Source organism: Sinocyclocheilus grahami, unplaced genomic scaffold (genome assembly GCF_001515645.1).
Source record: "Sinocyclocheilus grahami isolate Dianchi unplaced genomic scaffold, SAMN03320097.WGS_v1.1 scaffold106.1, whole genome shotgun sequence".
Lineage (NCBI taxonomy): Eukaryota > Metazoa > Chordata > Actinopteri > Cypriniformes > Cyprinidae > Sinocyclocheilus > Sinocyclocheilus grahami.
In genome coordinates this window covers 2,038,200-2,064,835 of record NW_015505285.1, presented here as the reverse complement: position 1 = coordinate 2,064,835, position 26,636 = coordinate 2,038,200, and the positions used below count along the sequence as shown (strand labels likewise).

The following is a 26,636-nucleotide window of genomic DNA, read 5'->3' as shown; positions in this document are numbered from 1 at the left end:
GATGTAGAAGAAGCTCATTAAAAATCAGTGCGTTCCCTTAGCTCCGGAACGCTGTGCCGGCTTGCACCTGTTATTCCTCCACTACATTTTTAATGAGGTAAAAATGTTTCAAGCCTACACTGAAAATGGTCTTCCTTTTAACCATTCATTGGCATTTCATTAAACATGCACATTTTGTTTTTCAGGGTGGGTGGTGGAAGCCTGTTCCCTGTGATTGCTTTAGATGTGTCTTTTTCTTAATTTATGAAATTTTCACTGTGGATTAAATATTGAATGCATCAGTCTCTTTTTTGGACAGAACTCTGTCGAGGGCTTTGTTTTGCACAGCTAAGCAAGTATGTGTTTTCGCTGATGAATGTAGTTTAAAATAACCTGGTGGTATGCAAATGCATCAATATTTGGCTGTCAAAAGAAGTGAGTGATCTCAACTGACAAGCCAATTGGATGTGCAGACCTACCGCAGAGAATCTTAGCGCTGGCTCCGTCATGGCCTCAGTCCATCAAGATACCAGTCACATGCTTGTGGAGGCGGGAATGCCAGAGCAGCATAGCATATGGTCCATAATTACAGATAATGCAGTTTAAGATGATACACCAAAATACCCCATTAAGATCTCAGCCATCAGCATTCAGTGCACTCAAATGCAAAACATTATGCTTTTTTTTGGAACACAGTTGATGCATGTTTATGCACATCTGTGTGTCACTCTCTGCTCTCAACCCCATTTGAGAGACTCAACAGGCCAGATTGTCCAGAGAAGGAGGTTGCAGGCCTGCAGGGCAGGGGAAATTGAGTGCGGTAGGATGGCTGTTGACAAAAGCGAGTGAGGGCATTGCAGCACCACGTCTTGGCTATAGACCAGGAGTGTAGGTGGGCTTTAATTGAGTGGAGAGAAACTGGCCTTTCATCATTCTGCTCCTGGGGTCTGGGCCTTTCTTGCTGAATTGGACTTTTTATCTGGAGAGTGCAGGTGCGGTGCGTGGCATACCCAGGCTAATTTTTGGAGGCTTTGGTCCAGTTCCAGACATGAAATTGGTCTTACAACTCTTTTAACATGTCCTTCCTTTTCCAATATGTGCAATACTTACTTTTCTGTCACTCTCTTGACTTGTTTTCTGCTGCCCCTGGGAGTCTGGGTACCAAACACTGTGTTCTCTGAAGATCAAGCTGACCTACCAAAACTGCCAAATAAAAAGGCTCTTGTTCTGTGCATCCAATTACAAATACAAGCATGACAGTGTTATTTTCACCCCCAAGACTGCTCATCCTTGATGAAGGTGTCAATTATTCTCAATGTACTTGAAATAAGACATGCTTTTTTAAAAATGCTTCTAGTGTCAGAATTGCTCATTTAAAAGCAGCATTTGCCTGTGCTGTATTGCTCTCTCTCTCACTTTCAGAGCTGTCAGTTGGTCCCTTAGAGTCGTGGGAGTGTTATTGACGCTGAAGAGGCTGGAATATTGAACCTTTTCTGGGTGTGTTTGAAATAATTTTATGCTCTAAATCCCATTAAGAAAAATATTAAGTTTATGTTTTTATATAATTTCTGCACAGCTGACTTTGCCTATCTGCTATTGGCCTGACTACCTTATAGTCACATCCCAAACTCATACCATTGGTTGGTTCAGTGTTGCTGTTTCGGGTTGGTTGGAATGTTTTTTAAATGCCATGGCGCAACAGTGACCAACTTTTAGTTCCAGTTGGATTCATTTTGGATTGAAACAACCCTAGTAAAAAAGTAATATATTTAAAATATTTATTTCATACTAAGTATAGTTCAAATCTATTAACATATTTACTGACATATCACTCAAGTCTTACTGATATAAAAAATTCTAATTCAACTTTATTGAATCTTGCATCTTTAAATGTAAGGCATTTAAAGTGTACCTGAAGTATACAATAGTTCCACTTTAGCTCAATCAAATATACTTTAGTATATCTTTAGTTGGACTTCACACTACGTCCACACAATTAAAGTGCATTAAGTACAAAATTAGTTGTTCCAATTTAGACTTTAAGTATACCAGTTTAGTATACCAAAAGTACAATTGCAAGGTATTTTTATTAAGTACTGGTACATAAATATGCAAATATATTTATAGTATATTTAGCATGAAATAAATGTATTTCATATACATTAGTATATTTAGTTTTTACTAGGGAAGTGACCGTCTTCAATAAATCATTCACTCATCCGATTTGTTCAAGCATACTGATTCATTCTGGAGAAATAACACTACGGTGTGTTGATTCACCTCTACAACATGTAATTAGTCTGTGGCTTTGTTTGTAGCTGTCTCTGAAACGTAAGTCAAGGCCTTGCGCAGTAAGGATGGTAACTATAAATATAATGTTTTTTGATAATTGTTCTAATTCTATAAGAATAGGAAAGTCCACAACACAGTAATCACAATACCAGCACAGAGGAACGATACAGTTAGAATCACTTTCAGAAGGATTTTTTTCCAGCTAATGAAAATATTGACAGCCAATCAGAATTTTCCCAATTTTAAAGAGCTATATTTAGAGCTATATCCCAATATTTAAAGTGTCATATGAAATAACTGCAGCTTGCGCTTATAATAAACAGAATGTTATTGTCCATTGACGGGGACGCCAATATAGTTGAAGTTGTCTTTATGGTTACCATTTTTCTTGGGAACATGCCTTTACTCAATATAAACGTTTTATTTATTAAACTGTTGTATAACACTTGAGCGCTTCATTTTGTTCCAACCTGGGGCTCAAGTTATGTGTCAGTTGCGGAAATTGTTAATATCGCAATGTGATCTCATTGTCCATCTGTGTGTTGTCCATTATAGCACATTACAGTGCTGTGTATCTGCTAGGCATCTGTGGTATGGATCACTTCATCTGTTTACAATGAGTCAGGCTTCAAGTCAAGCAATCTCAATTTGTAAAATTTTTCATGCATCAAAGTGCATGCGGTAACCTCTTATGTCTCTAAGAGATAACACTAAAAGTCACATCAAGGCTTTCACCCTCAGTTATATGCTTTCACTTTCACAAAGGCATGAGTCAGTGACAAATACTCTCAGGGCATTCTCACTGAGAAGTCAGCACTCTCTTTGGAGTTCTGTCCTGGAGGAGCTGCCTGCTGCTCTTGGCTCTACAAAAACAGAATGGCAGGCCAGAGTTTTTTTTTTACATGAGGAAAGCCAGGATATGTTCACAGTCAAGGGAGTGGGCTGTTAGCAGCGCTTTTGATGTGCCCATGTGCGGTTAATCTGAAAAGCCCAGTCGGAAAAGGCCCAATGCATAAATCAAGTGGGAGGCTTGTGCTTGCCTGTCAGCTATAGCCGTGGTGTGACAGTGAAAACATAGTTGGGAATGTTCCGAATCCAATATATATAATATAGTATCTGTTTTTCCTCTTGATTTCTTGGCTTGTGGAACACGGCCGATTAGATGCAGAGTCAAAGGGAGAATGGATGTGTGGGTCCTCAGCATCATGCACTGCCTGGGGTGTTTATGAACTGCGAGGAGCCTGTATGATTGCCGGCAACACGGTGGAGTGATGAATGCGTAGGTGTGAGGCCATTGTGAGGTCATTGCCTCCAGGGTCCATCCGGCTTTAATCAATTATGGAAGACTGCCTCACTGTGCGCCTCCAACAAGAAGTAATTTTGAGCATGCAAAACTTGTCAGAGCGAATCTCTAGGATGTGTGGAAACAAAAAATGTGAAATAGTCACAACCAAACTTGAATCCCCTCAAGGTTACAAGGCATGACTTGAAATTAAAGAGACAACAAAGTGGGAGGACATAAGCTGAAAGCAGTGTGTCAGACAAAAAAGTGACAAGGGCTGGCTCCTAAAATGAAATATTTTGAGGAAAATTACTTTTTTTGACATATGACAGAATCGCATGGTGAACACTATTGTTCAGTATTGCATCAGCTGATTAAGTGCAGAACTTCCTACTTTAGCCTTTAACAACTCTGCTGTGTACTGAAATGCTCTTATTCTAGTGATCCTGATTGTATGTGTGCCATACAATATATATCACTGTTTTGTAAGAATATATGTGCCTGTTTGGGAAACATTTTAATATATATTTTTAGAATACCGTTATTACACAAATTTTTGCAACAAAACTCTGCAGTGTATATCCTTGTTTACACACTGTCATATATGAACCCAGTTAGTAAATAGACTGATGCATGTCTCACAAACCTGAATCACACATCACGGTTCTGATTTATTTAGAAACTGACAAATCCAAAAACTACTCACAGTTCAGTAAGGGTTGTGAACTGATTCACTTTCACTTTCTGAGTGAGTCTGATTGAAACTTAACAGCAGGTTCAAGGAGATGAGTGCAAAATATGATTGTGTATGTATGCATCATCAATAAGTTGTATACTGAATTTGTCATTTAATATCACTGTCTTAGTACATTCAGGCAGCAGAAGAAAGCCTTGTTTTGCCTTCCAAGTGGAAGGATATGACATTACTTGAAACTTGTGAATTGAATGGTAATGCATGTTATATTTTTTTCTGATTGCCATAGTTGGTGAGATTCGTACATTTAAATTAACTTCTGCCGTCATCTGACAGTTTTGAAACTGTCTATCAATATACCCATATTTTTGTGATTTTAGTTCCCTGATGTCACTGTCGCAGATGTTTTCGTAGTAGCAGCAACACAGGAGCACAATGGTGCGTTCCTGCATTTTTTCTCTGCATTGTGATGTAACTGTCAAGTTTGAGTGAAAAGACAGATCCAGTTCACCCACCAAATGCTGCTTGATCACACATGCACACACGTGTGTGTATATCACTTTCCATCTTCTTCTCAGGTGTCAGTCAAATGCTTGTATGTCATATAAATATACACAGGTGTTTTCAGGGCCTCCAAATCAAAGCTGAATTTACAGAGTGCATGTTCAGACATGCCCGATTACATTGCAGAGATATGAGGGATAAAAGAGCTGTCAGTCAGCACAGTAGGGGTTGATGTGTTCTGTGGTGTTTTTGATGAGACCAGTGTCCTCTGAGGGATAGTCCTGGCAGCCTTCACTCAAGGCAGGCCAAAGATGAGCTGACTCCGGATACAGGAGACGCTCAACTGTAGATGACTGCTTCCCAGACTGTGTTTTCAAGTGCTGCTGACTCTGAAATGTCTCTATGCTCTAAAATACAACAAATTGTCGGGATTCCGCATCCATGTGATCACATTTTGGACTGACGTATGTTAAAGCGATATAATGATTCATAAAATGTGTATGTCCTTCATTAAAGAAACTAATTTCTGAGCCACCAGCGGCACCTTATGATAAAAAATAATGATTGTTTCCAAACAGGTTTCCTCTGGGTGCCCTCTTCTTCTTCTATTGGTTAGTTAAACAGATAGCCCTGCCCAAAACTTCTGCCATTGGTTGAGCCACTGTTGCTTACTGCCTATAGAGTGGTTCAGGTTCCGGAATTTTATTTTCTCCACAGGGAAAATGAGTTTTAATGAAAAGTTATATAGACCTTTACAGACAACAAAGACAGACCTACTGTGAGCTATGAGGTTGTTAATCAATGGTATATGCTTTTGTTGAAGCCATCAGCCCACATTATTTCACAGCCAAACTTACTGACATAAAAATTATAATGAAACTGTACTACTTGTGCACAATGCACATTTCTGAAAATTAAGCCTAAAATGTGTTTTAATGTCACTACTGATGAGGATTGTTTGATCTTTGAATAATATTGCTCTTTAAATGCAAGATATTTAAAGTGTACCAAAAAGTACACTTGCAATAGTTCAACTTTAGCTCAATCAAATATACTTCTCAGTATATCTTTATTTTAGCATGGTAATGAATATGACAGTGTTAATGTATTTGGTCTTGGTGGAATAGATCTGCTATGCTGCTGCTGCTTAATTGCTGCTGCTGTTGGTTATTGCTGTTGTTGTAGATTATTGCTTCTGCTGCAAAGCAAGTACAGGAACGATACATACAGTGCTGTGAGTAATTAAGGCATACTGCTGCTGCACAAATAGCATATATAATAACCCGTTGCAGGTCTATACAGGTGGAGCTATAGAAGGTGGAGGGTTTCAGAGGAACTCTCAATGTGTGCTGCGAACTGCTCGAGTGAATGCAAACCAGCCATTTAAATGTGAGGCAGTGAGCTCATTGGCTGAACCAATCAGCTAGTGCCAAGTAGTTTATCGCTGCAAATATCATCAATTTACATTAACGACCCATCAGCCTGCACCATCTAGAGTTTCATTACAGAACTTGCCATTTATTTTTCACTAGGGTAGTTTGCTTCAAATTAAAGTTTGTAAAGTTCATAGCTTGTTGATTTGATTTATGGTTTATAACTCTTAAATAAAGAATTTTTCAAATAAAAATCCCTATGGGAAAAATACATCTGGAACCAATGCTGCTGAAATGTGGCTGGGCACTTTTGCTCTCTATTAAGCTTGAAGAAATCTTAAGCTTTTTAAGAAATCTTGATGATGATGTGTTGTGATGATGGTCATATAAAATTAGATGATGATGATATGTTGTGGCAATATTTCTGTTAGCCATGGCGATATTTCTCTACTCTGACTCATTCTTGCATCTTTTCAGCGAAGGGAAACACATTGATGTGACACAATATTTTCCACATACTTCACGCTTACTGAGTGTACAATTCTCTTCTTAATAAAAGTGCATATCGAAAGAATTTAGGGCTGTGTTTGCATGGGTGGCTACCAGTGTTGTGCTAGTTACTAAGAAATAGTAACTAGTTTATCGCAGTAGATAGGACCTTCGAACCAGAAAGACACAGCTTACATGTGACTAAAAGGTTTTTGTCTTCATGCTCAACTAAAGTGAAATATTGAGCATATTTCCACTTTGAGAAACTCGTCTTGCTCTCGCCTTGACTCGCCATGACTGCCGCACATACTTGAATAAACGGAAACACGCCCACAGTGCGTCTTCGTGTTTACAGTGGTTGGCATCCACCAATCCTACAATGCGTCGCTGCTGTAAACAGGTTAGGCTGTAGGCTACACTTCAGCCAAAATTAATTAATTTTAAAAAGTAACGGACAACGCACCATATGGTAACGGTAACGGAGTTAATTTATTTAAAAAGTAATGCGTTACAGTATTAGTTACTGTCAAAAATAACTGCGTTAAACGCGTTACTGCCCAACACTGGTGGCTACCACAATTTGCATAAACTAAATATAATAAATATATTCAAGAGGTTTCACCACTCTGTCCATTCGATGTTTACTGATATGGACATCTAATGTCTCAGTACACCACACAGTATCTACTTTGCCAAGACAGCAAAAACTGACTTAAATAATGCAGGTATCAGGAAATCAATAAGGTTGTCCAGCACCAGGGACTGTTGCAGTTAAGCAATGCGGCACTGAATTTTGAACCACTGCTCTTTCATTTGTCTTGACAGGGTTATATCATATCAGGAGCACATATTCATATAGTAAAATAATAGTTTTTTTAGCAGGTTTTTCATTTTAAGTCAGGTCTTAAATAGATTTAGCAGTAATGTATTTCATCAAGACATATCTCATGAAGTGGACATGAAAGTGTCATTTTTTAATGGTCTACATTTCAGGAGTGATAAAGCATATGCATTGCCACTTGACTTGTGATTTAAACATCTGCTGCAGAAAAGTAATAATTTATAGTGCTGTTGTAGCTGACAAAGCCAAATTCAGTCAATAAGCAATTTCACCTCCTGTTTACACCTACAACTGAAAAGATAAATGACTGCTGATGACACTAATAAGCTTGTGAACGTTACAAAAAAGGTTGTTATTATTATTATTAGTCAGAGTGCTGAAATATTTCAAGTGTTATGACCACCAAGTGTATAATTATCTTAAAGCAACTGCCTCTTTTATAAGGACGCTTGAGGGAATATCAAGGATATATTCCAATTTTACCCAGGAGGCAATTAGATGTTTTTTAGCAGTTGGAGCCTGTCTTTTTTCTTGATAGTTGCTCCTCAGAGATGTATCGCTCTCCTCTAACGGTCTCCTTCTCTTTTGTCTTTGATTCATCCTTCTCACATTTCACCAGGAAGTGGAGGTCAGTAGTGCTGTATCATGACTATGCTTGTGTTTGATGTCTCTTTTCAAATGCTTGATCTAATATTTGCTATCAAAGCTGTAACCCATTTTTTATGCAATCTAAGTTGCTCATGCATCTTCGTTTGACATTTCATTTAAGCGTTTACCTTTTTTGTCTTGTTTGCCTCGGAATTTGTCTTAAGTTCCATCCCTCCTTTTTCCATTAGTGCTTTTCCACTGCTTTTCACAATTAAAGTATCTTAGTATTGTACTTTTAAGTTTGGTTAATGATAGATGCACAGTGATAGATGTAATAATCTTGACTAAACTCTTAACATTTATTCTGTGCAGCACATTTCACGTGTTTCACTTCTTTGCTTTTGTCAGGACGATTACATCAGATCATGGGATGAAAGTCAAGGCTCGAATGAAAGTAAGTCATCTTTAATATTGGTAATAGTATCACATTACATTTATTGGAGTGATCTTTTAGCCTTTCTGTTTAAGTGCCCAAATCTCATGATGTACTGAACAATGACCTAGTTTATTTTCAAATGGAGCTGGATTTTACATTGGGTTAAATATTCAGACTAATTAGTGCCAGTTTGAGGTTTTTCTTCTGTGTAAATGAAGTCTTCTGTTATCATGATACTCAACATGCATTTTGTTTTCTGTCAGTTGCACACAAGAGTCACAGTTGCAGTGTAATGTATTCAAGGACGTCAGGACCAATCAGAGTTCAGTATGCAAATAGATGTAAAGAAAGGGTAGTACTCAGTATGCAAATATTACAGTGATTTGAATAGATTTAAATATTGTCATCAAGTCAGTGGAAGATTTTTTCAAACTTTATTAGCTAATCTATTTTTTTTTTTAAAGTATAATGTTTTAAACAAAAATTGAAATAGTCTAGAATTAAAGTTTGAACCCCACAGCACGTTAAGCGCTTTAATCTAAATTAATTATTGAATTAATTTAGTCAGAAATGTAATATTTAGTGTTTTAAAACAAGCACTGTAATTATCATTCAATGGTGTGGTTAGGCTTGGCCTGCGTATGTTTGTCACAGCAGACAGCCCTTCTTTTCTTCTTGGCTGCCAAACACTAATTGCTTACACAAGAGATGAGGTCATCTCCTCGTTTTGCTAGAGTAAAGAGACTGCCCGGGCACATTTGAACATTATGTCTTGATTTTTCAGTTGAAGTGAAGTCCTCAGAATGGAGGAGTCCATTAGCAAATATCTCAGGATGTAATTAATGGATAATTGCTTGTTCGACTGAAGGCCCAGTAAGAGCCCCGGAGGCTTGATTTAGCACTGACTGACACTGGCTTTGTTCCTTCATAGCACAAATCCACTTAAGCTTCATATGTCCAAGAACAGAGGTCCACGAACCCGATGGTTCTTTTTTTTTTTTTTTTTTGAGCTGGCACTAAAGCTTCTTGCACAGGTGTCACTACTCCCACCACAAATCTTTTGTTTGAAACTCATTATTTGAACTGATTCTCTGTGACAATAGGGAATTATTATCAGATCCATTTGTCACAGTTGTTAGAGAGCAAGATTCACACATATAATGATACATTTGATATTTAAGAGTTTGTATTTGTGCTATTAATAGTTTGAACACTTAAGTATTAAAACCAGTATTAATCACATAAATAATTTGGTCATACTGTAAGAAAGAAAAATCCATAGAAATTGGAAAAGGTACTTGTAATTTTCTTCCAGGACATTTTCTGTTAAGTTTACTGACATTTAACCCTACTGGTTCTTTTAACCCAATGTGGAGTTCAAAATATGTGTAAAACACTTGTGAAAAATAAATACTGAAAATTTATTCAAAATAACACAACATACATTTTTTTTTTTTTTGAGCTGGCACTAAAGCTTCTTGCACAGGTGTCACTACTCCCACCACAAATCTTTTGTTTGAAACTCATTATTTGAACTGATTCTCTGTGACAATAGGGAATTATTATCAGATCCATTTGTCACAGTTGTTAGAGAGCAAGATTCACACATATAATGATACATTTGATATTTAAGAGTTTGTATTTGTGCTATTAATAGTTTGAACACTTAAGTATTAAAACCAGTATTAATCACATAAATAATTTGGTCATACTGTAAGAAAGAAAAATCCATAGAAATTGGAAAAGGTACTTGTAATTTTCTTCCAGGACATTTTCTGTTAAGTTTACTGACATTTAACCCTACTGGTTCTTTTAACCCAATGTGGAGTTCAAAATATGTGTAAAACACCTGTGAAAAATAAATACTGAAAATTTATTCAAAATAACACAACATACATTTTTATGGACTCTTCTTAGAGGCCAGTCACACAGAAGGCGTTTTAGCTTTAAAAAGTGTGAGACGTGGGGAATGGAATGGGGGGAACAATGCAAGGTCTCAAGACGAGCTTTTAAAGTTGAACTTCTTTTAACTTGAGCACCACATTTTTAGAAATTGAAAAACGTTTGTACACAAATATATGCACCGTCTTATTTTTAAAAATGTATTAAATAAAACCTATTTGTCTTACCGCATTGAATGCATTTGATCTCCTTTATGAGATAATTAATGAGGCAGTGGTGAGAGATTTATCCCATGATGTTTCCGCTTAAAAGCAGCCAGAGCAGGCATCAGTCAAACTCAGATCCTTTGTTCTTTCAAAGAGAAAAACAAGGAACAGCTCACTGATCTTATAGTGTCACAGTCCCTTGTATTTTGTAAAGAGCTGCAATTTTTGAAGAAGGAATTTCAAAAGTAAAAGGAATTCTATTTGAAATATATTAAAGAGATTGTTCTGGCCAAGTTTTAAGAGTGTTAAAAAACACCCTTGTTGTGGCATGATAGGAATTAAATTAGATAAATCTGCAGTGTAGAAGAAATGTTAAATTGTATCAGTTATTTACTTTATGTTGGTGTCTAATTGGCCTTGTAAGACTTTATTTATAGATGATATTTCAAGAGCATCTGCTCTCCATGTTTCGATTTCCAGGCGTCAGACAGCTAACAGATACCAAAGCAGACGAAATTCCCAAAGAGCCTTATTTACAGTGTCTTCTTGGAACGTAGCACTGGTCCTTACCTTTTTAATGAGGAACAAATGTGCATTTTACAAGTTATCAACACAGCAGTTGTCATACAACTTCAGGACAAATCTATGATGTATCTATTGTAACAGTAGTTTTTCTCAAAACACCAGTCATAATACTTGCTCATGTCTATATAAAAACCTCCTTGCTTCAAAAAAGGGACATATCCTATAAAGTAAAAAAAAAATAATAATACAAAAAAATATATATATATATATATTTTTCAAATATATATAGATTCAAAATAACCTTTTAAAAATCACCTTACCTTTAATTTTTTTTTACTAATGTGGAAATAGGTTTCCATATTATACACACACATCCACATACACTATAATTCAGTTTGGGGCAGTTTGGGGTTCAATTCAAAGTGTTGTCAGTACACTGTAAAAAAAAAAAAGTCCCGTAAAAAAAAAAGGTCAAATGACTGGCAGCTACAGCTGCCAAACAAAAAACGTAAAATTAAAGTAAAATGTATAAATGTAAATACTGTAAAAATTATAACATTGTGAAATATCATTACAATTTAAAAGAACTGTTTTCTATTTGAATATATTTTAAAATGTAATTTATTCCTGTCTTGTCCAGTCCAGTCGATGTCACATGATCCTTCAGAAATTATTCTAATATGCTGATTTGGTGCTCAAGTAAATATCTCTTATTATTATCAGTACTGAAACAGTTGTGCTGCTTAATATCTTTATGGAAACATTTGTGGAAGACATTTTCTCAGGATTCTTTATAGTTTTATATTCTTTATATTATTTTGATCAAATTAATGCATACACTGAATGTATAAATTGAGAAGAAAAAAAAAAGTACCTACCCTACACTTGAGCAGTAGTTTTTTTTATCCTGAGTCCTGAAGGCAAAACTTTCAGAGCAGCACATATTCTTGCATATCAATGGATAATCATCCATGTCAGATATGATATTATGATCTCATATGAGCTGCACACATCCTGTAAGTTGAATGTGTATTAATAGGTCAACAAAGTGTTGTCAGTATGTGGACAGATTTATCACAAGCAGATGTTTTTTTTTCACATTTCGAGTGTGTGTATACCTGTGAAAAGAACATCTCATCAGTCTGTTGAGTCAACCTGTACCAGAATTAATAGGCCATCAAGAGGATACAAAGCTTCAGTTCATTAAAAACAAATGGAGATGTCTTTATTCAATCAGCGTGCGTGTTTTATTTATCAGCATGATTGTATTTTCTCTTTCCTGTGTACACAGCATGTATCACGTCCTTATCTCTGTGAACCTTTCCCTGCGAGTTGATCTGATATGCTCAGCGTTAAGTGGCTCTGGCTGCTGATGTATATTAGCTGCATTAGCTCAGCCACTGGCTTTGCTTGATAGAGTCAGCAGCTCCTTACTTCTACTCGGCGATTGTAATGATCACATTAAATGCTGCCCTGAGTGTAAACAAAGTATGCGGCGGTGACTGGACGAGATTCCTCAGCTCTCTAAGCCAGATTTGGCATCGCTTACACATGGAGACCTTTTTTAGGTATTTTATAGGGACAAGCTCACAGGGCCACTGTTTGTAAGATATATTTAATGTTAAAAGAAGTGATGATTATGGATAAATCTAGAGAGAGAGAGTTTTTTGTTTCCCTTTTTTTTTTTACTTATACGAGCAGCTAATCAGTCCTCACTCTAGAGTTGGACTGTTGCTATAGCAACACCATTATTCTTGTGTTCTCTTTAATCTGCTTGAGCCTGTTGTGATGAAGTGAGGCTTACGATCAACCTTGTGCCGTTGTGTATAGACTGTAATAATCTGTCAGTCTTGAGATATTGTTTTTTGTGCAGTGAGGAGTATGAGCTTTTTGTAATACCATATGTAGTATGGTGAGATAAGGTATAAGGTGTAATTATGATGGCTTACTGAAAAACATACAGTAAAATAACATTTTTGTCTCTTAGCTTCTCTAATGCTGTAGCATAGAGAGCATTGCGGATGGACAGGCGCTTTTGAATTTGTGTAATGCTAAATTTTTGTATTTTGCATTAATGTTCTTAAATATGAATCAAAGGGTGCTTGTCATGATATTTTTGTTTTGGTGTAAATAGGAGTTTCCCTAAAGATTTGTGATGAAACATTTTAAATGTATAAAAAAGTAATACATTTTAAATTAATAAAATAAATATAAATATAAAAAAATATGCATAAAAAACATATCGTAATTTTCTTGCTGTTTATTTATGTTCAGGTCAGAGATTGTTATTGTTAACTAAAACTAAAACCATAAAAATGTGTTACTTTAAATAAAATAAATGTTAACAGATATAATAATTATAATAAAAAAATAAAAAATAAAAAAATTTCAGCCAGTTGCCAAGGCAGCATTTCTTATTTTCATTTGAACTTTTTTTCTTTACTAAAATAATTAAACCTGAAATAGAAAATTCTGAAAAAAACTGTATAGACAATACATTATTTTTTTTAAATAATAAAAATGACAAAAACACACAGCAAAATTACTAAAACTTTACCTAAAATTTAAATAAAAACCCAAATATTAAGCAAAATAATTAAATTAATAATCAAAAATAATTTCTAATTAAAATAATAAATTCAAAATATAAACAAAAACTTAAATAGTGTATCAGTCACTATAATAACACTGATTCAGGTTGTGGTGGCAGCAATAATAATTAAATATAAATAAATATTAAACGTTTTATTGGAATTAAATACATTATTCATAATATTTATTGAAAGTTTGCAATATTGAAATCTCAGGGAGCATCTAAAAATAAAAAAAAATAAAAAACCTGAACGCATCTGAATGCATAGCAGATTATTGGGGTACATCTCTCTTCATTACAGATGTTGACACCACTAAGGATCCTTGCCAGAAGGTCAAATGCAGCCGACATAAGGTGTGTGTCGCACAGGGCTTCCAGCGTGCTGTGTGCGTCAACCGCAAAAAGCTGGAGCACAGGTGAGCCCTTCAGCTCCAGCACTGTCTTCATGCACATAACAGTAATACACGACAGGATAGTGTTTGTTTTTTAGGGTATATGAATAAAAGAAACTGGGTGCCATTCTAAGACACTGTGCAGAATGTAACTGTCCAATCTAGCTTTTCATTATTCATATCATGAAGAATCACATTTCTGAGCTTTTAAGGTTCAGATGATTGGCTGAGTGCGTATGAGCAAAGATGGCTGTTTAGAAAGAAGTCTTAAAGGGTTAGTTCACCCAAAAATTTAAATGAGGCTGTGTTTTACTCACCCCAGAGGCATCCTAGGTGTATATGACTTTCTTCTTTCAGACGAATCCAGTCGGAGTTATATAAAAAATTGTCCTGGCTATTCCAAGCTCTATCATTGCAGTCAGCGGGTGTTGCAGTGCTTCAGTCCAAAAGAAGTTAAATAAAAAGCGCCCATCCATAAAAAAGTGTCTCATACGGCTTCGGGGGGGGTGAACAGAGGCCTCTTGTAGTGAATCGATGCGTTTTTGTTAAACCTTTACAAATCCTCGTTTTGTACTTCTAATTAGTGACCGTTGTTTTGTTTTGACCGTTGTCTCTCCCCTGCGCTTCCGCGTGCGTCACTTCTGAGAGGCGCATGTGCAAAGCTGACCTCATACATCATCCGCCCGGAGCTGCTTCCGTTTAGAACAGTGAGCGCAAGCTAGATTCAAGTGATTATAACGTTTTGAATATGGATATTTTTCTTACAAAAATACATCGATTCACTACAGGAGGCCTTCGTTCACCCCCCGGAGCCGTATGAGAGACTTTTTTTTATGGATGGGTGCTTTTTTATTTCACTTCTTTTGGACTGAAGCACTGCAACACCCGCTGAGTGCAATGATAGAGCTTGGAATAGTCAGGACAATTTTTTATCTAACTCTGACTGGATTCGTCTGAAAGAAGAAAGTCATATACACCTAGGATGCCTCGGGGGTGAGTAAAACACAGCCTAATTTTCATTTTTGGGTGAACTAACCCTTTAAAGACACAACAGCAAAAAAATAGACAGGGTTGAAAATGGTCATAAAATTACGGTGCAAAGAACCCTGACTATTTTAACTGGACCCTAGGGGAAAATAAATAAATAAATTAAATGGTTATGATCTGTTTATTTCCACAAGCGTTAGAAAATGTTCATTCACTTGTGAAGAGAAAGTCATATTTTTTATAGAGGTGAAATAAGAGCAATTTATTAAAGCATGCACGTGTTGTCTGGTGTCACATTGTGAGGTACACAGATTTAGTCCCTGAATGTTTGTTCTTTTTACAAATTGAACTTGTTCCTGAGGTCGTCCCTAAGGGACTGGTTCTCATTGTAGCGCACAAATAACTACAGAGAATGTTTTGTTAACTTTAAATTAAAAAATGGGCCAATGATGTGCTTTTCCTGTGCAGTTGAGTGACCAATGCTCAAGCATGCCTCAGTTTATATCTCATTGATGGCATGTTAATATTGACTGATGTGTTTTAGGTTGAAGCAGCAGGTCATTAGACAGCAGCAGGAGAGTAACTGTAATTCTTGCCCAGGATCTTCCTCTGGTCCCGTTTGTGGCTCTGATGGACACAACTACGCCTCTCAGGTACTTCACACTGCATTCAACTTCCTTTAATTGTATTAAAATAAGATGAACTGCAGAGAAATTTATCATATCCATACACTTTTGTGCTTGTTCAGTCAGGGAAGTCATGGCCTAATGGTTAGAGAGTTGGACTCGTAACCAAAAAGGTTGAGGGTTTGAGTCTCGTACCAGCAGGGATTGTAAGTGGGGGGAGTGAACAGTGCTCTCTCCCACCTTCAATACCACGACTGAGGTGCCCTTGAGCAAGGCACTGAACCTCCAACTGCTCCCTGGGGGCTGCAGCATAAAAATGGCTTCCCACTGCTCTGGGTGTGTGTGTGTTCACTGCTGTGCACTTTGGATGGGATAAATGCAGAGCACTAATTCTGAGTATGGGTCACCATACTTGGCCACATGTCACTTTCACTTTTTTTTTTTTTGTTCAGAGGTTTTCGTTGGGTCGACCCAAAAATGAGCTTCATATTCGCTAAATCAGTCAATTCCAGCCAGGGATCGGTTTTGCTTTGTCAAATCTTTAAAACAAAATTGAACTTCTGTGGCTGACAGTAGATTAAAATAATGAATCGTGCTTAATAATGTTTTTTAACTGCATTTAGTTCCTTTACATCCAACATTTGTGTAAATTGATGATGTATTTCTGTCAAAGGTGATATTTCATACTTGTTGAGCTTCTGAATCCCACGCCACAAGAAAGACCACATATATCTTTCTCTAATTTTGTTAAACATCCCATCTGGATTCATTTATAAAGAAATTTGCCGCTAGGCCTTTCTTGGAGAACGTTTCCCCATGAATGCCCCCAGAACATTTTCCCAGAGAGCACACAATAATTTGTGAAAGACAAATAGGACATGTCTCATTAAAGGGAAGGAAAAGTACTTAGTAAGTTTGTTGTTTTAAGTGAATCATTGTAATAATGGCCACTTTAATATTGTTAATAATAATGATAAATAATATCCAGTATAAATATAATGTCAATATAATGTGAAACACTGATCTAGTCACAAATATTATAACCAGATTAACACTAGCTCAGGTAATTTTTAAGAGTCAGATAAGGTAAAATATTTTCTTAGTCCTGTCAACAAACCTGTAGAGAAAATTCATAATACTTTCACTATCCTGCAACGTTGGACAATGACGTTATTTCTATTCTTGTTATTCTGTGCCATTCAAAAAACATTCTCTATTATTTTCTGTGACTCATGGATCAATCTGCTTGCGCAGTATGGATAATGGTCTCTATTATACCTTGTATTCTGGCCCTTGACATCCTTAAAAGTCAAAAAAATTGTCTGAAGAGATTCTGGGTACTTGGGGATGAAAGAGCCGTTCTGTTGAATTATGTATTATCTCTATTATATCTATTTCTGACCTTGTGAGGGAAGAAATGAAGGTTGACATCAGCTTCTTTTAATGGAGATGTCTTGTCTGAACCAGCGATTTTCACTCGTCTGTAGAAATAATTGTGCTCTATCTGGGCTTACAATTCATGCCACTGAACTGGAGCATGTGACACTGGACAAGTGTTATGGCGGCACTGCTTATTCTTTGTGTGTGTGTGTGTGTGTGTGTGTTGCACCTGAATTTAGTGCAAACTGGAGCAGCAGGCTTGTCTCACAGGGAAGGAATTGAACGTAAGATGTACTGGTCTCTGCCCCTGTACCGCCACCACGACTCCTGCTACAGACATGGACAGCAAACACGGTATTTACCTGCCACATGCTTCCAACAGCTGCAATTTGGTCTTGCAAAGCTTGTTAATGGGATAGTTTCACCAAAAATCATTTACTCAACCTTGTGTCGTTCAAGACCTGGAACACAAAATAGGATATTTTTAAAAATCTGTTGTTTTGGACCCCATTAAAGGAATAGTTAACCCAAAAATTCACCCAATTTTCAGAAAATGTACTCACCCTCAGGCCATCCAAGAAGGAGAAATTTAGCATTACTTCAGAAGAAAGTAAGTCATAAAAGTTTGAGTAAATTTTTGCCTGAGCTATCCCTTTAAGATACTCTTGTAAATAAGCACCTTCTTTCTTGAATAAAGCACAATAGAAGGGCCAGCTTTTAAGTTTATAGGATCATATTTTGATGATAATAATGAATGGTTTTATTCGGAGATTGCTTCTGATGCCATTTGTCTCTTTCACATATCTTTGAGCAGTCTGCAGCTCTCGCTCTAACAAAGGCTTTATTGATTTATCAACAGACTATGCTGCTCTTTTTTTTTCTTTGCTGCTTGCTTTGTGAATTTCTGCTGACTTTGAGTATGTCTGAATTATGTCTGCAGTCTCCGCAGGCTTTTCTTGTCAAATTCAGAAGGGCAAAAGCAGGATGATTGGTTTTTCACTCTTTAATACCAACGTCTGCCAACACTCCCTTATCTCCTTTCACTGTCTCCATCTCACTTCTTTTCTGTCCATAGAGAGTTGCACAGGGCAGGACCTGGCAGATCTGGGAGATCGCCTGCGGGACTGGTTCCAACTGCTCCAAGGCAACGGCAAGCAGAACAGCACGGGGAATCCTGTAGCCAGTTCTGCATCAAGTGAGGCTCTAACATCTCTTTAGCCAGTGCTTTTATATTAAGAAATTACAGCAGCTTCACTATGGATCAGCAGCATACAGTGACTAACCTCATTTATTTTGGTTGTGTCATTTCAAGAAATGATACAACCATACAGCTGTTTTCTTTTTAGTATTTTAAACACGGACCTATGATAATTGGCACTAATAAAACTGCAGTGAAAAACTTCAGATTCAGAGCTGTTATGTTTGAATTGTGTCCTATCCTGATGGCCAAAGAGGACCAGCAGCATTTTATCCGCTCAAAAAGCAGTTTTGCTGAATTGTGAAATGCAGCCGAATGCTTAAGCACTTCAATTTAAAATGTACATTTAATAGCAGAAAAAATGACCAGATCAACCATGTGCTCATCAGTTCTCTAACTAGCTATGCCTGTTTTGTTTGATACATTTATATTGTTTGCTTCTAATTTGCTTAGAAAAAAAAGGTCCATGGTTTCCATTAGTGATTTACTGTCTTATCAGCAACATTTGAACAGCTGTTTTGCATTTAAAAGGACATTAATACAATTTTTACAGCTAATATGATGCATTCATCTATTCTGGCAGAGATGGCTCTTGGAATCCAGTCTAAAAAGCTCACAAAATGCAGAAGTATTACCGTATTTAAGCTAGTATTTCTCTTGCGTTAACATGTAGCGTGTGCTTGTTTGTGCACAGTTTTGGACCGAACTCTTGTTGCGACCTGTAAGGATTCTATTGGCTGGATGTTCTCTAAGCTGGACACGAACAGTGACCTGTATCTGGATCAAGCTGAGCTGTCCGCCATTAATCTGGACAAGTATGAAGTGTGCATACGGCCCTTCTTCAACTCCTGTGACTCCTACCGTGATGGCAAAGTCTCCACAGCTGAGTGGTGCCTCTGCTTTTGGAGAGAAAGTGAGTTTTTAGTATCTTTACACAATTAAACCAGGTCTTAATGGTTTTTATAATAATATAATGAAATATTCTATATACTTTCCAAATATTTAGTACACTACCATTGAAATATTTGGGATCTGCAATATTTTTACATTTTTGAAAAGAAGCCTCGGTAACACTTAGGGACCAATTCTCTCTATTAACTAGTTGTTTATTAGCATGCCTGTTATTAACATATTGGCTGTTTATTAGTACTTATAACTGAATTATATTATGACCGAAGCCTCTTATGAAAAATACAGAAAAACAGTAATGTTGTGAAATATTGTTATAATTTAAAATCACTGTTTTCTGTTTGAATATATTTTAAAATTTATTTATTTCTGTGATGGCAAAGCTGAATGTGCAGCATTATTACTCCAGTCTTCAGTGTCACATGATCCTTCAGAAATCATTCTGATATGATGATTTGGTGCTCACGATACATTTATTATTATTATTATCAATGTTGTGCTGAAAAAAGCTGAAAAATATTTTAATAGAGACAATAGATACATAGTTTATATAGCATTATCAATCCTCTACTGTGACATTTGATCAATTAAATGTGTCCTTGCAGAAAAAATTACTTTCTTAAAATCTTGCTGACCCCAAACTTTTGAACAGTAGTGTATCATGATAATTAACCAAATTTAATTAAAACACACTGTTGACAAAAAAAACATTTTTTTCATTACATGAACAAATAAAATATTATCAATGCAATACATATATTAAAAAAAAAAGAATAAAGTTTCATTCCTAATCAATAGTGTCAACTCTGACTAAAATAAGATGGCATTTTAGTAAAATATTTTCATCCAAAGGCAAAGACTCAAAAAAAGTAACACTGTTTTGACATTGAAACATTACACACTTCAGATTTGAAATCAGCTCTAACTGGGATCGTTGCCTCAGCATTGCACATTTGTGCCCTGCACCTTGCTGGTCAATGCCACGGTCCACAGTTTGCTCTGCTTGGTTATAACAGTGTGACAGAAGGGGGACACATGGCCGAACATCAGTGCCAGCACTAGTCTGTGTTTGAGCATGTTGAGCACTGCTTCAGCGAGTTAGGGCTTTCAAATCTGAAATGATGTTTGAATTGGATTTGAGGGGCATATTTGGTTTCCATTACAAAAGCCTAGAAGACAATATTGCATGCAAAGGTTGGTCGCAGAGCGCATTTATTTTACATCAGCACGCACTGGACTGGCATTAAAGATAAAGAAGGCACCAGTCGGTGGAGGCAGGGCTTTAGAAAAATCCATCTGTGTGCTGAGAGTTCTGCAGACTCATGCCACTAACTCATTCAGTTTGCACTGGATTAAGTTTAATTGGTTTTCTAAATATAATCAAACATTAAAGGGGGAGGGGAACCGTATGTTTGGATTATTGTAATCCAAATCTTTCATTTTCTCTACAAACACCCCCGTTGGATAGAAAATGAGAGATGGGAGAGCTGGAGAAGGCATAAATTGACCTTTAGCTGTTTGTGGCATGTGGAGAGAGTGATTTACAGTATTCATTTTGACGAGATGCATAAGTCTGGAGGAATTGCTATTCAGTGTGTGTTGCTAGGGTGACTGACAGTCAGTGTGTGTGTGTGTCAGCGGGGGAGAGCGTAGGTCTGTTTGCATGTGCATGTGTTTATCGCAACATGCTCTACATATTAATGAGACTCGTAAATGTGATCTTTTGTTTGAGGAATTCTTTTTGAGTGTGTGTGTGTTTACTTAAACCATGGAGCATGGCAAGTTTCTTGACACAAACAGACATATGCTCCACTGTGCATTGCACTGGAGGGGCACTGAGCTGTATCTTAGCAGTATCTTAACACACACACACACACACTAGACCAGCCTGGCTCTTGTTTGATGTGATTCTGCTCACGATATGTGGCTGGGCACTCTCATTTCTCCTGGGTAGGGCACAGTTGCTTTTGGCCTGTCACACTTTGTCTTCCCCTTGTATTTCCCCCGGTGGATAGGAAATGGCCATTGCAGAGGGAAAAACAACATCAGTGTTGGTTGTTGACAGCCTGTTCAGCCTCAAACTCTCTGAGACTAAAACCAGTCAGACAGAAACCCACTGCATTTTTTTAGACTTGACCTGTCCGGGCCTCACATAGTGATAGTGTTGAAGCATTGGCGAATATTCCAGTATGTGCTGCACTGATTTATTTATTAAAGGAAACATTCTGTCATCATTTACTAACCTTCATGTCATTCCCGAACCTGTATTACTCTCTTTCCTATGTGGAATACAAAAGAAGAGAATGTCCAGGCTGCTCTTTTCCTTGTAATGGAAGTAAATGGGGACTAGGGCTGATAAGCGTCAAAAAGGACTATTAAAGTGGTCCTTACGATTTGTATGCTACTTTCGAAGTCTTCTGGATTCATACTCGTATAATATCTTTGTGTGATATCAAATCTTGCTTGATAGCAGTGGTGTGTGGTATGTGTCATTTGAAGTAATGTTGTATTTGTTGTTTTAACACTGTGTTAGCTGACATTTAGTATGTTTCAGAAACCAAACAAAAACAGTCCACACATTCACTGAGTCATGTAAAAATACTTCCACCCAAGCTAAAAAAGAAGTGTTGTGTGAATTTGCGGTTTTGAACAAATTGTTTGAGTGAATGATTCAGTAACTCATTGAGTCATAAAGTCACTTGCTTGGTTTTTGAATGAATAAGCAGCTAAATAAATAAATAAATAAATAAATAGAATGAATTATTTACTCATTAAGACAGGGACTTGCCACCTACTGGCAGTTTTAGTTTCATATTATAATATAAAAATATCATTTTATATTCCAGTATTCACAATTTTATTTTTAAAAGACTATAGTGTAATTAGGTTAGAAAATGTCAGTATTAATGTTTTCATGTATTGTGAATACAGAAAAATAAGTAGCTCTGTAGAGTGATCTGCTCTGAAAGAATCTCTATATCTAAAGAGGATACCTTTTTTAAAAAGAGAAATATTCTAATTATTGGGCATATTGGTTCCTCCTCAGTAGCGGTGGTCACCATTTACTTTCAATGAATTGAAAAGAGCAGCTTGGACATTATGCTAAATAACTTATTTTGTGTTCCTCAGAAGAAAGTCATTTTGGTTTTTAATGACTTGAGGGTGAGTAAATGATTACAGAATTTTCATTTTTGAGAAGAATATTCCTCTAATGTATTATAAGAAGGTTGTACATTTCACCTCAGGGCATTAAAGAGAAAATTGCAATATAGAAATATTCTATAACAGGTGTTAATTTTGTTCAAAACCTATTTAAAGCAAGTTCTATAACTCAAAATTTAATTTAGTCTTTCTTTCATGAATTGTATTGCTGTAAAACTAGAGATTAGAACTATCTATTGTGCCACTTTTAAAATGTGGCTGTGTTTGGGTGTGATAGTGTGATTTGATTGTGCGGCTGCACGGAGAGCAGCCCTGGTGTAATGCCGCCTCATCTGGGAGTTGGTGGGGGAGCTCTTGTGAAGCGTTTGTCTGGAGGAGATTAGCGCTGGCTCTTCCCTAAAGGCACTGATTGTTTTTCATCCACAGAGCCTCCCTGCCTGGCTGAGCTAGAGCGAATCCAAGTGCAAGAAGGAGCCAAGAAGAATCCAGGTAAGAATGAACGCTCTGCTGGGACTCGCTGTACTATCGCGGGAAGAGCAAATTAAGGTGTGAAGGAGAGGAACAAAGGGAGAACCAGAGAAAGAGGTTATATAGAATATATACAACTTGTAGAAGAAAGAATGGAAGAAAGAAGGTCTGTAAAAGGAAAACGAGGCAGAAGGGAGGTAAGATATAAACTCTGAAAAACAAAGAGGCTTTGCGGCTCTGGCAAAAGTGACTCTAGAGGAGTTTCATTTAACAGATGACAAGCACAAGGCTGAGATTAGCCCCTAATCAGGTGTGTGGATTAGAGCGGCACTCATGGCTGTGGGCAGTGCTGCATGTTTGGCTGCAGTGCTCTTAGGACTCTTCAAGGACATGCTGCAGATGCTTCAGCCTATCAGAGGCAGCCAAAATGCAAACAGCCGCCAAAGCCCGAGTACAAATATCAATGTATATAATACAAATAAAGTGTTTCATTGTTATTGTGAAAGATTAACCCATGTTTACTCTGAGGTGCATTTATTATTATTAAATCACAAAAGGAATAAAATATCCTAATGTAATATCTAAACCTATAAAATAAACCTTTTTCCCCTATATGATATATATTAAGAGAGTTACACATCTGTGCATTCCAAAAAAGATCATATTAATATTCCATAGTGCATTACCACTTTTGCCAGCCATGTTGAATAAATGTTCAAAAATAGAAAAGATGACAGTCCTAAGAAAAGGCCTAACCTAGAAAGTGCAACCTGTGTTTAACACTATAATGCATTTATAGTTAAATCACAATACAAAATTTTTTATTTTTACTTATTATATTCTTTTTTAAAACAGAAATATAATAATTTTCTGCCTTTTTTAATTGCATATTTTGAGAGGACTATACATCTGTCCATTGCTATGCAAGATTATGATAAATATTAGAGGTACAAGTAGTATCACCACATTTGTCAGCCTCGTTTAATTTATGTTGTCATAAATATAAAACACAATTACATAAAAAGAAGACAGTCATGTAGAATTATGGGTAAGTGTCAAAGGAAAAGCTTAACCCTAAAAAACAACCTGTCTTTAACCTTCTGAGGCATTACTTATTAAATCACAAAGGGAAATGATTATCTATCTATATCTATCTATCTATATATATATTCAGACCCCCTTAAATTTTTCACTCTTTGTTATATTGCAGCCATTTGCTAAAATCATTTAAGTTAATTTTTTTCCCTCATTAATGTACACACAGCACCCCATATTGACAGAAAAACACAGAATTGTTGACATTTTTGCAGATTTATTAAAAAAGAAAAACTGAAATATCACATGGTCCTAAGTATTCAGACCCTTTGCTCAGTATTTAGTAGAAGCACCCTTTTGATCTAATACAGCCATGAGTCTTTTTGGGAAAGATGCAACAAGTTTTTCACACCTGGATTTGGGGATCCTCTGCCATTCCTCCTTGCAGATCCTCTCCAGTTCTGTCAGGTTGGATGGTAAACGTTGGTGGACAGACATTTTTAGGTCTCTCCAGAGATGCTCAATTGGGTTTAAGTCAGGGCTCTGGCTGGGCCATTCAAGACCAGTCACAGAGTTGTTGTGAAGCCACTCCTTCGTTATTTTAGCTGTGTGCTTAGGGTCATTGTCTTGTTGGAAGGTAAACCTTCGGCCCAGTCTGAGGTCCTGAGCACTCTGGAGAAGGTTTTCGTCCAGGATATCCCTGTACTTGGCCGCATTCATCTTTCCCTCGATTGCAACCAGTCGTCCTGTCCCTGCAGCTGAAAAACCCCCCCACAGCATGATGCTGCCACCACCATGCTTCACTGTTGGGACTGTATTGGACAGGTGATGAGCAGTGCCTGGTTTTCTCCACACATACCGCTTAGAATTAAGGCCAAAAAGTTCTATCTTGGTCTCATCAGACCAGAGAATCTTATTTCTCACCATCTTGGAGTCCTTCAGGTGTTTTTTAGCAAACTCCATGCGGGCTTTCATGTGTCTTGCACTGAGGAGAGGCTTCCGTCGGGCCACTCTGCCATAAAGCCCCGACTGGTGGAGGGCTGCAGTGATGGTTGACTTTCTACAACTTTCTCCCATCTCCCGACTGCATCTCTGGAGCTCAGCCACAGTGATCTTTGGGTTCTTCTTTACTTCTCTCATCAAGGCTCTTCTCCCCCGATAGATCAGTTTGGCCGGACGGCCAGCTCTAGGAAGAGTTCTGGTCGTCCCAAACGTCTTCCATTTAAGGATTATAAAGGCCACTGTGCTCTTAGGAACCTTAAGTGCAGCAGAAATTTGTTTGTAACCTTGGCCAGATCTGTGCCTTGCCACAATTCTGTCTCTGAGCTCTTCAGGCAGTTCCTTTGACCTCATGATTCTCATTTGCTCTGACATGCACTGTGAGCTGTAAGGTCTTATATAGACAGGTGTGTGGCTTTCCTAATCAAGTCCAATCAGTATAATCAAACACAGCTGGACTCAAATGAAGGTGTAGAACCATCTCAAGGATGATCAGAAGAAATGGACAGCACCTGAGTTAAATATATGAGTGTCACAGCAAAGGGTCTGAATACTTAGGACCATGTGATATTTCAGTTTTTCTTTTTTTAATAAATCTGCAAAAATGTCAACAATTCTGTGTTTTTCTGTCAATATGGGGTGCTGTGTGTACATTAATGAGGGAAAAAAATTAACAAATGATTTTAGCAAATGGCTGCAATATAACAAAGAGTGAAAAATTTAAGGGGGTCTGAATACTTTCTGTGCCCACTGTATATATATAATATATATATTAGATAGATGTAGATATATAGTGCTGAAAAGAAAAATGTTTTGTTTTGACCAGTTATTATGTTCACTTGCTTGTATCTGATTAAAATAAAAACAGTTTAAGGGATGCAGGAATTTAAGCAGGACAAGAGTTGTACATGGTCATCACTTGCACCAGCTGCTTAATTTATGTTCTCGTAAATAAAAAGCACACAAAGACATAAATAGGACAGTCAGGTTGAATTATGGGTAAGGGTCAATGGAATCACCCGTGGTGGTGGTTAGGATATAACATCACATTCTGAATGGTTAAAACTGGCTTTTAAAGATTTGTCCCTTAGTACACTCAGTGCATCAGAGAGTTAAATCCTGCATTTCATTGCTAAATAGATCATGATGATTATGTGGACATATATATGTTTATTACACCGTGCAGTTGTTTTTTATCGTGCATCATGATTCGAGACACTGCAGACAGAAACCCAGCCCTCAACCCTCGCCAAGGTTACATTTTATGCATTACAATGAGCAGTGTCACTTGAGTCTGTCACATGATTTACAGCAATATGCAAACTAGTTTGTAATGTCACCTGTGATGCAACACTCATTTTGTATAGGATATGAAAATGAATGTAAAATGTTTCTCTCCCTACTTGTTTCAGATACATACATTCCCAGCTGTGATGAGGACGGCTTTTACAGGAGACTGCAGTGTGACAAGAGCAGAGGGGAGTGCTGGTGTGTGGACCAGCATGGAGGAGAGTTAATGGGCTCCAGAATCCATGGCAACCCCGACTGTGGTGAGCACGAGCACAACACACACACACACACACACACACACACACACACACTACACAAAGGACAATGCTCTTTCTGTAGCTACAGGGCTTAGGGCTTAGATCCACAAAATCATCAGTCACCCATCTGACAGAAGACCAAGTGCTACATTCATTAGGCTAGGTTCATTTCCATTCCAAAAGAGCAGTTGTCTCACCAAAATAAAGGTCCTTAAGATTAATTACTACT

The 26,636-nt window shown here is 37.1% G+C and overlaps 1 protein-coding gene across 2 annotated transcripts in view; it reads left to right on the top strand.

Moving 5' to 3' along the window:
• spock2 (SPARC (osteonectin), cwcv and kazal like domains proteoglycan 2) overlaps positions 1–26,636 on the top strand; it is a 32,933-nt gene that overhangs the window by 4,393 nt on the left and 1,904 nt on the right. Inside the window, exons 2-10 of one of the 2 annotated variants that reach the window (XM_016276800.1) lie at positions 8,074–8,082; positions 8,451–8,496; positions 14,006–14,120; positions 15,628–15,736; positions 17,329–17,443; positions 18,165–18,284; positions 18,982–19,200; positions 22,785–22,847; positions 26,273–26,410. In XM_016276800.1, the coding sequence (XP_016132286.1) occupies positions 8,074–8,082; positions 8,451–8,496; positions 14,006–14,120; positions 15,628–15,736; positions 17,329–17,443; positions 18,165–18,284; positions 18,982–19,200; positions 22,785–22,847; positions 26,273–26,410 (934 nt within the window). The remainder of the gene's footprint in view (positions 1–8,073; positions 8,083–8,450; positions 8,497–14,005; positions 14,121–15,627; positions 15,737–17,328; positions 17,444–18,164; positions 18,285–18,981; positions 19,201–22,784; positions 22,848–26,272; positions 26,411–26,636) is intronic. The other variant, XM_016276801.1, reaches the window with a different exon arrangement.